The sequence below is a fragment of the Geotrypetes seraphini genome, chromosome 5 (genome assembly GCF_902459505.1).
Source record: "Geotrypetes seraphini chromosome 5, aGeoSer1.1, whole genome shotgun sequence".
In the NCBI taxonomy this organism is placed as follows: Eukaryota; Metazoa; Chordata; class Amphibia; order Gymnophiona; family Dermophiidae; genus Geotrypetes; species Geotrypetes seraphini.
Window position 1 is genome coordinate 187,868,743 of NC_047088.1, and position 15,358 is coordinate 187,884,100.

General features: G+C 42.5%; 1 protein-coding gene across 2 annotated transcripts in view; it reads left to right on the forward strand.

The window, feature by feature from the left end:
• Nucleotides 1-15,358, forward strand: part of NCKAP1 (NCK associated protein 1) — a 268,727-nt gene that overhangs the window by 68,016 nt on the left and 185,353 nt on the right. For both annotated transcript variants that reach the window (XM_033944817.1, XM_033944818.1), the window contains one exon: nucleotides 7,692-7,784. In XM_033944817.1, the coding sequence (XP_033800708.1) occupies nucleotides 7,692-7,784 (93 nt within the window). The remainder of the gene's footprint in view (nucleotides 1-7,691; nucleotides 7,785-15,358) is intronic.

Genomic DNA, 15,358 nt, shown 5'->3' on the forward strand with positions numbered 1-15,358 from the left:
TCAATTGAGGTTTATTTTTCTCCTTTTCATCTTTTTGATTTTCAGTTTGTCAGCTATATCTTTGTATTTTTGGTCTGGATGAATCCCTGCTTATAACTGTATATGAAAAAACGTATTTGCAATATATTTACTATTAGTCTCACGTTTGTGCCCTAAACAAATTATTAGTGGGTATAAAATAAACCAGGTGTATACCTGGCAGGGCCTCCGCGTGTGCGGATCGCCGGACTTGATGGACCGAAGGTCTGATCCGGAGATGGCGCTTCTTATGTTCTTATGTTCTTATTATGTTCTCTCCAGGGTAGGATGTCATGGATTCATGCCTCATTTACGGTGGATGGCTGTCAGATGCGCAGCCATGTTCCATTTGCACTGCTGCCCATGAGGAGTGTGAGGCTTACTCGGATTCGCTGCCTTCAACCTCCAAAGAGAGTCTTCTAGTAACTGTTGCCCTGACTTCCACAAAAATAGTGTCAGGAGGACCCTGGGGTGTGTGCAGGTGACACTACGGTGCAACGCAAGCACCTCTTGGGAGATAAACCTCATAAATCATCCAAACGGTACAAAACTGGTATGCAGGGGTCGTTTCCCACCACGGAGGATGGGTTTTCCCTGGATTTTGTTAGTATGCTTTATCAGGCATACTAACAAAATCAGGTTAAAAAGTCTCTGCCTGTTTCTCTTCCGCCGACCTCTGTGCCATTCACAGGGACCCCTGCTCCTATGGACCAAGGTCTTCCCTCTTGCCTCCCCTTGGGGGTGCTGGCAGGTAAGCCAGTAGTGCCAACAGTTGCACCAGATACGTTTTCCATTCCTGTGCTTTCACAGGGGGGCATTGCGGCAGCTGCAGATGTGGCAGATCTCCAGAATCTGGATCAATAAGGAGCCCCTGATTTGGGGGAGGATCCAATTCTGTGCAGATTTTTCAAGCATGTGCATCTTGTGGATTTGATCTCCTGAATCTCTCCAGGAATTAAAGCTACAGTGTGAGCAGCCTGTCACTGCAGAATGTTCCTTCATGAGTGACCAGAGGCCACAATTCACCTCTTTTCCTGATCATCCTGACTTCATTCGAAGTCTTCCAAGGGTTCCTTGTAATGTGCTTGCACCATGGCATGGCTTTATCCCTTGGCAGATGCCATTAACAAGCGCTTTACTTCCTTGTAGGTGGCTTTCTTGCTGGCACAGGTCACCAAACACACTTCTCTCCCCTGTGATGAGGGAGTGGTCCTGAAGGATGTTCAGGACCGACATGTGGATTTTGTCCTTAAGCACCTGTTTGATTTGGCAGCCGCTGGTGTTAGGGTGGCATCGTCCTCTTCTTTCATGACCCGAGCATGCTATTCCAAGCTGCGCCATGATCCTGACACTGTGGTTCTTCATGACTTGGATTTCATAATCTTGGGAGTGGATTATATGGCTGATGCCTTGTATGACATCTTGAAAGTCTCTGCTAAGCTTTCCACCTATTCCTTTTCAGTTCGCAGGATGCTCTAAATCCGGTAGTAGTCTGTCAATTCGTCTTGAGCCGATTGCCCTTTAAGGGACAGCTGCTGTTCGGCCAGGGTCTGGCAGGATCACAGGCCCAAGTCGCTGCCTGTGAATAGATTCTGCCCTTCCAGTCATTCAGGGCATCTTAATTTTCATCCTTTCAGGCACTCTCGTCCATACTTGGGCCCTTCTGCGGGCCAGTGGTCCTCTTCATCTGCCAGACCATGCTATGGTGATTTTCAACATTAGCCATCCATGGGGAGTCATCTGGCAGCTCCTACAAAGAAGCAATTCTGATGCCAGCCTGGTATCTCCTCCACGCATCGGGGGAGAGAGGTTGTCTTTTTTTATGGTGGAACGGCAGGATATTATCTCCGACTGCTGGGTCTTGGAGGTTCTCGGAGATAGCTACAAACTGGAGTTTCTTTGTCCTCTGAGTATTTTCTGGATTCCCCATGGGCTGCCCTGAAAAGGCGGTTCGGGTACAGGCCACAGTCCGCAGATATTACTAGATATTACGGCCATAGAACCCATTCCAGAGTGAGATTTGGGCTCTGGGAGATACTTGATATACTTCATCATTCTAAAGAAAGGCTCCGAAGATTGGAGACTGATTCAGCTCCACATTGACCACCTTGAGGTCCAGAAAGTGCCTCCCTTCCACATAGAGACAGTGTGCTCAATGATAGCATTGGTGGCTCCTGGGCAGTTCCTATCCTCCCTTGATCTGACAGAGGCATATCTTTACATTCCCATTTTTCCAGACCACCGGAAGTTTCTGAGGTTCCATGACTTGGGGCACCTTCACCAAGGTGATGGTGGTGGCAGTGGCCCATCTTGCACCATGGGTGTCCCTGGTTCACCCGTATCTGGACGATTGGTTGATCAGAGCTCCCTCGGAGTCCAAGGGGCGTCAGGCTATTTGCCTCAAGTTTTCACATAACTCCTTAGGGCCTGCGTAAATGTCACTGAACATATTCATAAGAACATAAGAATAGCCTGACTGGATCAGACCAGTGGTCCATCTAGCCCAGTATCCCATCTTCATAGAGGGCAATTCAGGTCACAAGTACCTGTCAGAAACCCAAATAGCAGCATTCCAGTAGCTTCTCCTATGGTATGTCTCAACAGCTGTTTATGGACTTTTCCTCCAGGAAAATGCCCAAACCTTTCTTAAAACCAGCTACATTAATCACTCTTACCAAATCCCTGGTAATGCATTCCAGAGCTTAACTATTCTCTGAGTGAAAAAATATTTCCTCCTATTGGTTTTAAAAGTATTACTCTGTAACTTCAACTGTCCCCTAGTCTTTGAAAATCTTGATACTGTAAAAAATTAATCTATGTGTACTCGTTCTACACTACTCAGGATTTTGTAGACTTCGATCAGATCTCTCCTCAGCCATCTCTTTTCCAAGCTGAAGAACCCTTTGTTTTTCCTCATATGAGAGGAGTTCCATCCCCTTTGTCATCATGATCGCTTTTCTTTGAACCTTTTCTAGTGCCGCTATATATTTTTTGAGATAATGAAACCAGAACTGAACGTAATACTCAAACCAAGGTTGCATCATTGAGCGATACAGAGGCATCATAACATTCTTAGTCTTATTTACCATCCCTTTTCAAAAGCATCTTGTTTGCTTTCTTGGCCACCGCCGCGCATTAGGTGGAAGGTTACAGTGTATTGTTCACGATGACATCCAGATCAGCTTTCCCCTCTGGTGTATCATTGTCTAGTCTTTGGTCTGTTGATCCCATCTTCTATTCCAGGGGTGGGAAACCTGCAGCTTTCTTGGTCCTTAATTGTGGCCTTTTGGCTGAATCCAAATTTTACAGAACAAATTTTACAGAACAAATCTTTTTATTTTTATTTATTTATTTTTGTTTGTCTTTTATATTTTTATTTTATTTTTAAAATACCAAAGAATAAAATAAGTTTCAATGAAATAATGCTTCCAGATTGACCGGCACAGTTAGAACATTAGTAAGCCATATAATAAACCATAAGGACTAAATTGACAGCTGTAAAACTCATAATTTAATAGTTCTAACTTCCCCACCTGACTGGCACCACTGCTGCATGAGGCTGGTTGGCGACAGTTTATGGGGGTCGAGGACGCCAGTCTGTTATCGGCTTTTGATAATGGTGCACTGTGTTTCTATTTGAAGTGGAATTTGTGAATAGTTGCATGTCTCGACAGCATTTTTTTATTTTGTCTGCTTAACAGCACTTCATGTCAAAGAAGACCAAGAGGACACTGAAGGAAGAAAACAAATTTTTTAAATGATGTTTGGGAATTGCAGTATTATCTTGTTGCTGCAAAGATTATTTGCTTGCTTTGTGATACTACAGTATCAACATTAAAGAAATTCAGTGCTCTTCAGCATTATAACGCTCATAAGAGCTACAAATATTTAAAATTAGAGGGAGAGATGTGAAAGGTTGTATTACAGAAATTTAAAAGATGAAAAGCAAAGGCAATTCTTTCAAGCCGCAATAAGACCTGGAAATAATGCCATGGAAGCAACTTATAAAGTAGCTTATATACTCAAGAGGGGTGGGAGTGGGGGGTGAAAAGGGAAGCCATTCAATGATTTAGAAATTGTGAAAGAATGCATTGTCAAAGTTGTAGGATACTTAGATCCCGATGACGTTTCAAAGTTCAAAGAACTGCCTCTTTCAAGGAGAACCATAACTGATCAGCAGCATGAATTAGCCTTCAACTTAAAGGAAAATATATTATTCAATTTCTTTGGATGAATCAACTGATACTGCTGACTCAGCGCAGGTTTTATACTTCATTCGGGTCGTAACAGAAGATTTTCTTTGCTACGAATAGTTACTCACTTTGGGCACTCTTGGGAACAGAACACGGGAAATAAATAACTTTCAAGATAAATGTCACAAAGTTGGACTAAATTTGGAAAATTTAGTGAGTGTATGTACAGATGGTGCACCTTCCATGACAGGAAAACATGACGGGTTTATTGCACAGATAAAAAAAAAAGTATTAACAGATCTCATTTCTTTTCATTGTATCTTGCATCTTGTATCAGCAAAATCTCTGGGCTAAAGCTACTATTTTAAGTGGTGACAGGTCAAAAGCTCGCGCTGACAAAGGCGCGCCCAGACAACTGAGCGCAAGGCGGAAGCCCATGCCGAAGAAAAACAATGTTTTAAGGGGCTCCGATGGGGGGTGTTCGTGGAGAACCCCCCCCCCCACTTTACTGAATACAAATCACGCTGGCGTTGTGGGGGGTTTGGGGGGTTGTAACCCCCCACATTATACTGAAAACTTCACTTTTTCCCTAAAAAACAGGGAAAAACTGAAGTTTCACGGATAATGAGGGGGGTTACAACCCCAACCCCCCCACAACGCCGGCGCAATCTGTATTCAGTAAAGTGGGGGGGTTCTCCACGAACACCCCCCATCGGAGCCCCTTAAAACACTGTTTTTCTTCAGCGCGGGCTTCCACCTTGCGCTCAGTTGTCTCGGCGCACCTTTGTCTATGAACCATTTTAAGTGACATTTTACAACAAGTTATAAGTATTATCTAATATAATAAAGCCCTAAGCGCGCATGCGCATTCCCACCTGCATGCTCCCGTTTTCCGTGCGCTGTAAGGCACCGCAGGTAGGAGTGCGCATGCGCAAGAATCCCCCGAGGTGGCTGTCGGCGGCTGCAGGCCGCGGTGGCTGTCGGCGGCTGCAGGCTGCGGCGGAAGATGACGCGAAGGAAAGTGGCAGAAAGCCACAGTGTCTCCAGCGACCGTGTCCCTGCCTCTCTGTTTCTGGCCTGTGCTGGGAAAGGATGGGCTGAGGATAGGGCTCCGGCAAGTAACTCAACTACTGAGGAAACTGCTCCCTCTAGCTGATGGAGAAGCCAGGGAGCCAGAAAGAAAGGTGGGGGGGATGATACAGAGGATAAGAGAGAGAGAAAAAAAAGAGACTGAACTGAAGGATAAGAAGGGAAATTAAGATACAGTGCAGTTAGCAAGACGAACAAAACATTCGCAAATTTGGTGCCTCGTAAACCGAGCTTGCCTCGCTGTACGAGTGCCCCCCCCCCCCCGAGAACCGGCACCCTCCCCCCCGCGATCTGGCACCCCCCCCCCCCCGCCACCTGAGATCCCCCAACCCACCCGAACCCTCTTCTTACTTCCAGTGTAGCCTCCGCATCGGCACCAGCATGTTCTGTGCCTGAAAATCTGCTTCCTGTGCCGGGCCTTGAGCATGCATGCATGCTCAAGGCCCGGCACAGGAAGCAGATTTTTGGGCACAGGACATGCTGATGCCGGCGATGCCGATGTGGAGGCTACACTGGAAGTAAGAAGAGGGTTCGGGTGGGTTGGGGGATCTCAGGTGGCGGCGGGGGGGGGGTGCCCGATGGCGGCGAGGGGGTGCCGGATTGCGGGGGGAGGGTGCCCGCTCGCGGGGGGGGGCCTTCGGGGGGAGCAATGCTGGTTCTCATGGTGGGGGAGCAGCGCTGCAGGCCTCGGGGGGGGGAAGGTTTGGGGTGGGAACATATCAAAGCAAGTTTCCCTTACTTCCTATGGGGAAACTTGCTTTGATATACGAGCATTTTGGATTACGAGCATGCTCCTGGAACGGATTATGCTCGTAATCCAAGGTACCACTGTACTTTGGAGGAAAGGCGGGAGAGGGGAGATATGATAGATACATTTAAATACTTATGTTATGTAAATGCGCATGAGTCAAATCTCTTTCATTTGAAAGGAAACTCTGCAATGAGAGGGCAAAGGATGAAGTTAAGAGGTGATAGGCTCCGGAGTAATCTAAGGAAATACTTTTTTACAGAAAGGGTGGTAGATGCATGGAACAGTCTCACAGAAGAGGTGATGGAGACAGACTGTGTTTGAGTTCATAAGGGCCTGGGATAGGCACGTGGGATCTCTTAGAGAGAGGAAGAGATAATGGTTACTTCGAATGGGCAGACTAGATGGGCCATTTGGCCTATATCTGCCATCATGTTTCTATGTAAGGCTAAGAATGCAATAGAATTTAGGCCAACTAGCTCATTTAATAATAGTCTTTAGTTAGCAGGATTTATAGAAGGCTCAAATCAAATTACTTCTACTTCATTTGTGATAATTTGTACGTTGGATCCTAGCAGTGACTGGTTTATAAGAATGTTTTTCAGAACTAAGGCTGCTCAACATAAGGGTTGTATTGTATAGATGTTTGTGGATTTGACAAACTTTTTTCAAAAGAGGAAGAGACAGTTTTTGTTGTTTGTAGTTGCATTTCCCTCATAAATGCTTAGTTAAATTTCAAGGGGTAAAGAGATGTTTTCTCTTTGAACTATATCAATTATCTGTTTAATGCTAAGTGACTAACAACTCTTAAGTTACATCTGATAGAATTCTGTTTACAATAGGTATACACCTTTTTGATGTACTACTTTATTTCTTTGACTATTATTTCTTGTGATTTGTGAATTGGATCCCATATTTTGTTATTTGGTGGAGTAGAATCAGAGATCAGAGAGCCTTCTTTTATTTCACTGAGTTATTAACTCATGTGAAATGTTATCTGTTTTCATTCTTGTTACAGAAAAAGAAAGTGTGATATGCTTTAGATAATGTATTGAAAATTTATAAATATAGAAAAAAAAACAACAAATTTCATCATTTGCAATTTTGAAACAGCACACATTGTATAAGGTATTAATTTGACAGAGATGCAACAATTTTTAGCAAAAACACTGGCTGACTTTTGCTTTTTTTATAAACCTGATTTGATTTGTATAAATATCATCAGTGGATGCCACTTGTAAAAAAAAAAAAAATGGTTTTCTCCGTACCTAGTGGATTGGATAATAGAATTGTTTTATACAATTTTGAATGTATTTTATAATTTGATTGCATAGTTCTATTGTCATGCATTACATACTTTTTATAGACTGCATTGTGTATAGTATTCTTTGGTTTAACCATTAGCCACTAATTTTTTTTTATATAGGCAGATGCACAAGAAGCTAAATGTTAGCACAAATTTGATTTGAAAGCATTCGGTGTTTTTTGCCCCTCCCAGGTCTGCTGCTTCATTCTTGTGATAGTGTATTATATAGAACAAAGTTGCTTACTTTAGTGATTCTCTGTAGTTAAATGTGACCCTAAGTAATGATTATGTTTAGATGAAGAAAAAAGCAGTGTATATATGTCTCTTATTTTTACAGCAACAGCTTGCTCAGCTGCAGAAGGAAAAACCTGAAATTCTGAAGAACCTTGCTTTATATTATTTCACATTTGTTGATGTCATGGAATTTAAGGTAAGGTTTATCATTAAATGTATATAATGAAATTTGTTAATATTAGTTTTCATTATTGAAGTATCTTTATGAAACAAAATGATAAATAGTTTTTTTGGGCCAGCTGATCCATATTTGTAATGGATTTAAAAAAATATATATATTTCTAACCCTGTAGAAGTTAGAAGGAATTACACAAAAAGGTTGATGGTGGGGGGGGAAACAACAAACTTCAAATCGTTCTTCAGATATGTGAAGGGGAAGCAACCGGCAAGGGAAGAAGTGGGGCCATTGGATGATGGAGACAAAAAAGGAGTGGTAAAAGAGGAAAAAGAGATAGCAGACAGGTTAAATAAGTTCTTCACGTCAGTCTTCACGAGGGAGGACACATCCAATATTCCGGAACCGGAGGACATTGTAAATGGGGATCAGGATGAAAAGCTGGTCCAACTAGAGGTAACACTCAATAGCTAAATTAGGCAAAGTCTTCTTTACAAAATCAAGAACAACAGTCAAAACTGAAGACTAACATCAAGAGAAGTTCTTGCTCTTGTCGTAATACCGCTCTCAGAGACCTGTGATGGTTAAACACAGCTGTGTTTCAAAACCACTTTGACAGGTGATTGGTATCTTTCATTGAGCCGGTATATATATATTGTGTATTTTTTATTTTTTATGCACACTACTGCAAACAACTATAAAGCTATTATAAAGTGCAAAGTGTAATAAATATCTAAAACGTATATCAAAAACGTGTATCCAAAAACTTGCACTTATCTTATAAAAGCTGGTTCGTAGTTAACAAATGGCTAAACGCCCTACGGGACCCGTTTCACCATATCTATTGGCTTCTTCAGGGGTCATATCATTGAAAAAGTGCGACATAGATTTCGTCTGCACATGAAAAAATGGCGCTGACGAAAAAATGTGCAGACGAAATCTATGTCGCACTTTTTCAATGATATGACCCCTGAAGAAGCCAATAGATATGGTGAAACGGGCCCCGTAGGGCGTTTAACCATTTGTTAACTACGAACTTATAAGATAAGTGCAAGTTTTTGGATACACGTTTTTGATATACGTTTTAGATATTTATTACACTTTGCACTTTATAATAGCTTTATAGTTGTTTGCAGTAGTGTAAATAAAAAATAAAAAATACACAATATATATATACCGGCTCAATGAAAGATACCAATCACCTGTCAAAGTGGTTTTGAAACACAGCTGTGTTTAACCATCACAGGTCTCTGAGAGCGGTATTACGACAAGAGCAAGAACTTCTCTTGATGTTAGTCTTCAGTTTTGACTGTTGTTCCAACTAGAGGTAAGCCAAGAGGATGTCCTCAGGCAGATAAACAGACTAAAGAGCGACAAATCGCCAGGTCCAGACGGCATTCACCCAAGGGTACTCAAGGAACTAAGGAACGTAATAGCAGAGCCACTTCGCCAAATATGTAACCTATCCTTAAAAACTGGAGAGATCCCGGAGGATTGGAAAATTGCGAATGTCACACCCATCTTCAAGAAGGGTTCAAGGGGGGACCCGGGGAACTACAGGCTGGTGAGCTTGACCTCGGTCCCGGGAAAAATGATGGAAGCACTGATTAAGGACAGTATCTGTGAACACATAGAAAACAATGGACAGCTAAAGTCGAGCCAGCACGGCTTCTGCAAGGGTAGGTCATGCCTCACAAACTTATTGTACTTCTTTGAGGGGGTAAACAGACAGGTGGATAAAGGGGAATCCATTGACATCATTTACCTTGACTTTCAAAAAGCCTTTGACAAGGTACCGCACGAAAGACTGCTTAAAAAGCTGTGGAGACACGGGGTGCAAGGGGAGGTCCACCGATGGATCAAAAACTGGCTGGCGGACAGGAAACAGAGGGTTGGAGTGAAGGGCCATTACTCGGACTGGCATGGGGTCACGAGCGGAGTTCCGCAGGGGTCGGTGCTGGGACCGCTCCTGTTCAATATATTTATTAATGACCTGGAGGCAGGAACAAATTGCGAAGTTATTAAATTTGCGGATGACACCAAACTCTACCGCAGGGTTGATACCATGGAAGACTGCGAAGATCTGCAAAGGGACCTAACGACGCTAGAAGAATGGGCCAAAAATGGCAAATGAACTTTAATGTAGGGAAATGCAAGGCCATGCATGTAGGGAAAAAGAACCCGATGTTCAGCTACAAAATGGGAGGATCACTGCTAGGGGTAAGTAACCTTGAAAGAGACCTGGGAGTGATGGTGGACACGTCTTTGAAGGCGTCGGCACAGTGCGCCACAGCCTCAAGAAAAGCAAACAAAATGTTGGGTATCATTAAGAAGGGTATCACGACCAGGACGAAGGAGGTCATCCTGCCACTGTATCGTGCAATGGTGCGACCGCATCTGGAGTACTGTGTCCAATATTGGTCGCCGTACCTCAAAAAGGACATGGCGGTACTTGAGGGAGTCCAGAGAAGAGCAACTAAACTGATAAGAGGTATGGAAAACCTCTCATATACTGACAGACTGAAAAAGCTGGGGCTGTTCTCCCTGGAAAAGCGGAGACTTAGAGGAGACATGATAGAAACCTTCAAGATCCTGAAGGGTATAGAAAAAGTAGACAGGGACAGATTTTTCAGATTATGGGGAACCACAAGTACAAGGGGGCACTCGGAAAAATTAAAAGGAGACAGGTTTAAAACAAATGCCAGAAAGTTCTTTTTCACCCAGAGAGTGGTGGACACATGGAACGCGCTTCCGGAGGCTGTGATAGGCCGGAGCACGTTACAAGGCTTCAAAGAAGGTTTGGATAGGTTCCTAGAGGATAAAGGAATTGAGGGGTACAGATAAGAGTAGCGGTAGGTTATAGGGATAGTCTGGGACCATTGCTCAGGCAATGGGCCTGATGGGCCGCCGCGGGAGCGGACCGCTGGGCGAGATGGACCTCTGGTCTGCCTCAGCGGAGGCAACTTCTTATGTTCTTATGTGCCATCTAAATCTGGGGGCAAAATAGCTCTCTGAAAATTTAATAGAAAGGAATGGGGGAAAACTGTTAAAAAGACATTTGAGTTAGAAAATGGGCCAAATTTGACCACAAGGTTCCAGAGAAATAAGTCTTGTGCCTCCCTCTATCCCAAAAAATGGCATTTCTGTGTGAAAAATGGCATTTCTGTGTGAAAAGGAATCATAAGAACATAATAGTCATACTGAGTCAAACCAGTAGTCCATCTAGTCCAGTATCCTGTTTCCATAGTCGCCAATCCAGGTCAAAAGTACCTGGCAGAAACTCAAATAGCAATATTCCATGCTACTGATCCCAGGGCATGCAATAGCTTTCCCCATGTCTTATCTATCATGATGTCCTGGGAAGCATGCTATCTGCCTGGCGCCAAAATCCATGATGTTAGAGAGCTTGCCGAGACTCATTAAGCCTAATGACTTATCCCATTGTTGCTCATCTATATTGGCAATGAAACGAATAGGTACCCCTCTGAACATATCAAAAGTGACTTTGTGGCTCTCGGAGAGAAGGTGAAGCAGTCAGGTGTGCAGGTGGTATTCTCATCAGTCCTCCTGTAGAGGATAAAGGACCTGACAGAGAAGTTTGCATCCTGGAAATGAATGTGTGGCTACATGGATGGTATAGTCAAGAGCATTTTGGCTTTCTGGACCCTGAGATGATTATCCAAGAGCTGCTGAGCAGGGATGATGTGCATCTATCAAAGAAGGGAAGAAGTGCCTTCAGCAGTAGACTTGCTAACCTACTGAAGAGGGCTTTAAACTAGAATCACTGGGACAGGGTGATCAAAGCCCCCAGGTAAGTTTAAGCCCTCAGGGAAGTGAAACACTAAACACCTCTACACAAATGGGACAAAGGGACAATATCTGGAAAGCAATATATACTAATGCTTGAAGTATGGAAAACAAGGGTATGGATCTAGCGGCTGTGATAGAAGAGGCTGAGTTGGATTTAGTGGCAATCAAAGACATGGTTCACGGAGAACCCTGATTGATAAGTTATATTGGGGTTTAATCTGTTCAGGAAAGAGAGGGTAGGAAGCAAAGGAGGGGGGAGTGGCATTATATGTTAAATATCATATTAGAGCCACATAATTGCAGGATCTGGAGGGTAAGGAAGAGGTACTGTGGGTCAATTTGGAAAGAGGGAATGGAAAATATATTTACATACAAATAGAAGTGGACAGAGATTTAATAATAGTCATTCAGAATATACAGTACAGTAGCTGTAAACGGGGAAGTATTACTAATAGGTGATTATAACATGCCAGATGTTGATTGGGGTATCCCAATTGTGGAGTCTTCTAGATCCTGGATTGTCTACAAGGAGAACTGTTCCAGCAGTTGGTAATGGAACCCATGTAGGATGGGGCCATACTAGATTTAATGCTTACAAATGGGGAAAGTGTTTCTGGTGTTACAGTGGGTGATCATCACATAGTATGGTTTAATGTTAAGGCAGGTGTAGAAGAGAGTTCATTAAAAAGTAAAGGTTCTACATTTTCAAAAAACTAGCTTTGTTCAAATGAGGGATTACGTCAAGAAATTGTCTGGATGGGAACATCTGGAAGAAGTAGAAAAGCAGTGGGCAAAACTGAAATGAGCTATGGTACTAAGGGCAACAAATCATATTGTAAGGAAAGTAAGAGAAAAAGAAGACTGCTTTGGTTCTCAAAAGTAGTAGCTGAGAAGATATGAAAGCTAACCTCTTTTTCCTTAAACTACAAAAGATCGCAGAAAGAGGAAGACAGGCAAAATATCTGGAAATGTTAAGAGAGACAAAGATGCAAATTGAAGAAAAAAAATAGCCAACGTGGTAAAATGGACAGACAAGTTATTTTAGATATATTAGTTACAGGAAGAAGTGCAAAAGTGGCAGTGTGAGATTCAAAGGTGAAGGGGAGAAATTTGTAGAAGCTGATAAAGATAAGGCTGAATTTCTTATCAAATATTTCTGCTCTATGTTCACAGCTGAAGTTGCCAGGAGTGGAACCGCAGAAGACGCAAATAGGGATAGAGTTGTGGTGGACCCTGACCAATTTTCAGAAGATGGTGTTCATGAGGAGCTAGCTTAACTAAAGGTGGACAAGGCGATGGGGCTGGATGGTGTACATCTGAGGGTACTGAAGGAACTTGGGGAAGTTCTGGTGGCTTCGTTGGCTGACCTTTTCAGTGCTTTTCTAGAGTTGGGAGTGGTATTGGAGGACTGGAGAAGGACAGATGTGGTCATTCTCCACAAAAGTGGAAATGAGGAAGAAATAGGGAACTACGGGCCAGAAAGTCCGACTTCTGTAGTAGGTAAATTAATTAATTAAAACACTTTTAAAACAGAAAATAATGAAGCTTCTGGAATCCAGTGGATTACAGGACCCAAGGTATCTTAGATTCACTAAAAGTAGGTCTTGTCAGACAAATCTGATCAATTTCTTTGACTGAGTGACCAGATAATTGAATAGAGGGAGTGTGATAGATGTGGTGTATTTAGATTTTAGCAAAGCCTTTGACAGTGTTCCAAACAGGCGTCTTATAAATAAACTGGGTGCCCTCGGTATGGGCCCCAAAGTGACGGACTTGGTCAGGAACTGATTGAGTGGAAGGCGACAGAGGGTAGTGGTCATTGGAGATTGTTCTGTGGAGATTGTTACCTGTGGTGTGCCTCAAGGTTTGGTTCTTGGGCCTGTTCTTTTTAACATTTTTGTAAGCGATATTGCTGAAGGGCTGTCAGATAAGTTTTGCCTCTTTGCAGATGATACCAAAATATGCAATAGAGTAGACACCCTGATGGTGTGACTAACATGAGGAAGGACATAACAAAGCTTGAAGAATGGTCTGAAATTTGGCAGCTAAGATATAATTGTTTTCTGGTAGAGGTGGTGGAGACAATGTCTGAATTCAGTAATGCGTAGGGCAGGTACGTGGGATTTTTTTAGAGAGAGGAGATAGTGGATGCTAAGGATGGGCAGACTAGATAGGCCATTTGGCCTTTATCTGCCATCAGGTTAATTTTCTTTTTTATTACAGTCCATTCCCCTCCAGCTTTCTTTGCTTTCATTTTTATTTCTCATCTGGTATTTGCTTCAGATATGGCTTCCAAGTGCCCAGAGAGTGAATTGCAGGAACCTAATCCTATCTTCTCAACATGATCCACTGTTCACTTTTCGTGATTTTGAGGTGCAACATATACTGCTAGAACCTAACCTCTATTTTCTCACAGACTCAATATTTCATAATTTGTGATTTTGCAGTTTGCAAACATTTTCATGAACTATATTACTATAAATAACGAGAACGGACTGTATAGGAGGGAAGGCATCAATGTGGGTTACCTTTAAGATGTTTTATTGTTAACCTCAGTTATTACTAACTAGGTCTCATTGCGTAAAATGGGACCTGTGCTAAAACAGCATGAATCAGTGATAGCATGGGCTACCATTGTTACAGGTTATTTTAACATCCCCTCGTAGAGTGAAATATGATTGTTAAAAGACAGAGCAAGGAAGTTTAAGGTGAATTTTTTACTCTTCCAGGTCCCCAAACTACCTATCCATGGCTGCTTCTTGTACCCCCAAAACTAACTCACCCCCACCGTCCCCCCCCTTAACTGCCCCATCAACTTGCAAACTGTTAACATACCCAATTAAAATTCCTTGCAACGGCCAAACTGCCCAACTCCCATCTGAAATCAACCTGCAAACTACTCTACATCTAAAAACTACCCTTTTTTAAAAAAAATGATGATACATCTGACAAACTGACCCAGATCCAAGGGTCAGTAAGGGCAACAAACCATATTGTAAGGAAAGTAAGAGAAAAAGAAGACTGCTTTGGTTCTCAAAAATAGTAGCTGAGAAGGTATGAAAGCTAACCTCTTTTTCCTTAAACTACAAAAGATCACAGAAAGAGGAAGACAGGCAAAATATCTGGAAATGTTAAGAGACAAAGATGCAAATTGAAGAAAAAAAAAAAAAATAGCTAACACGGTAAAATAGGCAGACGAGGTATTTTAGATATATTAGTTACTGGAAGAAGTGCAACTCTCTTACAGTTTTTCTTCTTGATGTACTGCTTTTCCACAAATGTTAAATAAGAAAATATAAAACGAAATGAAATCCAGTTGATGATAGGACAGTGTGCAAGACATTTTGCACCCATACAAACAAAGCGGCTCACAGTATAAACATACATAATAAAAATACATGTAAAAACATTCACAAAATAAGCGTACAGCGCTTACATCAAAACAGATGCCTTAATGCCCATATTTCGTATTGCAAAATAAATGTCTCTTCAGTAACTTCTTGTAACTTCAGTAACTTTTGCCTATGAAATACTGATTATCCTGTTAGGGCAGAGGTAGGGAACTCCGGTCCTCGAGAGCCATATTCCAGTCGGGTTGTCAGGATTTCCCCAATGAATATGCATGAGATCTATTCGCATGCACTGCTTTCAATGCATATTCATTGGGGAAATCCCGAAAACTCGACTGGAATATGGCTCTCGAGGACCGGAATTCCCTACCCCTGTGTTAGGGCTATGCAAAACTCCAATATGCATTATGATGGGACATGCGTCATAGATAGGCA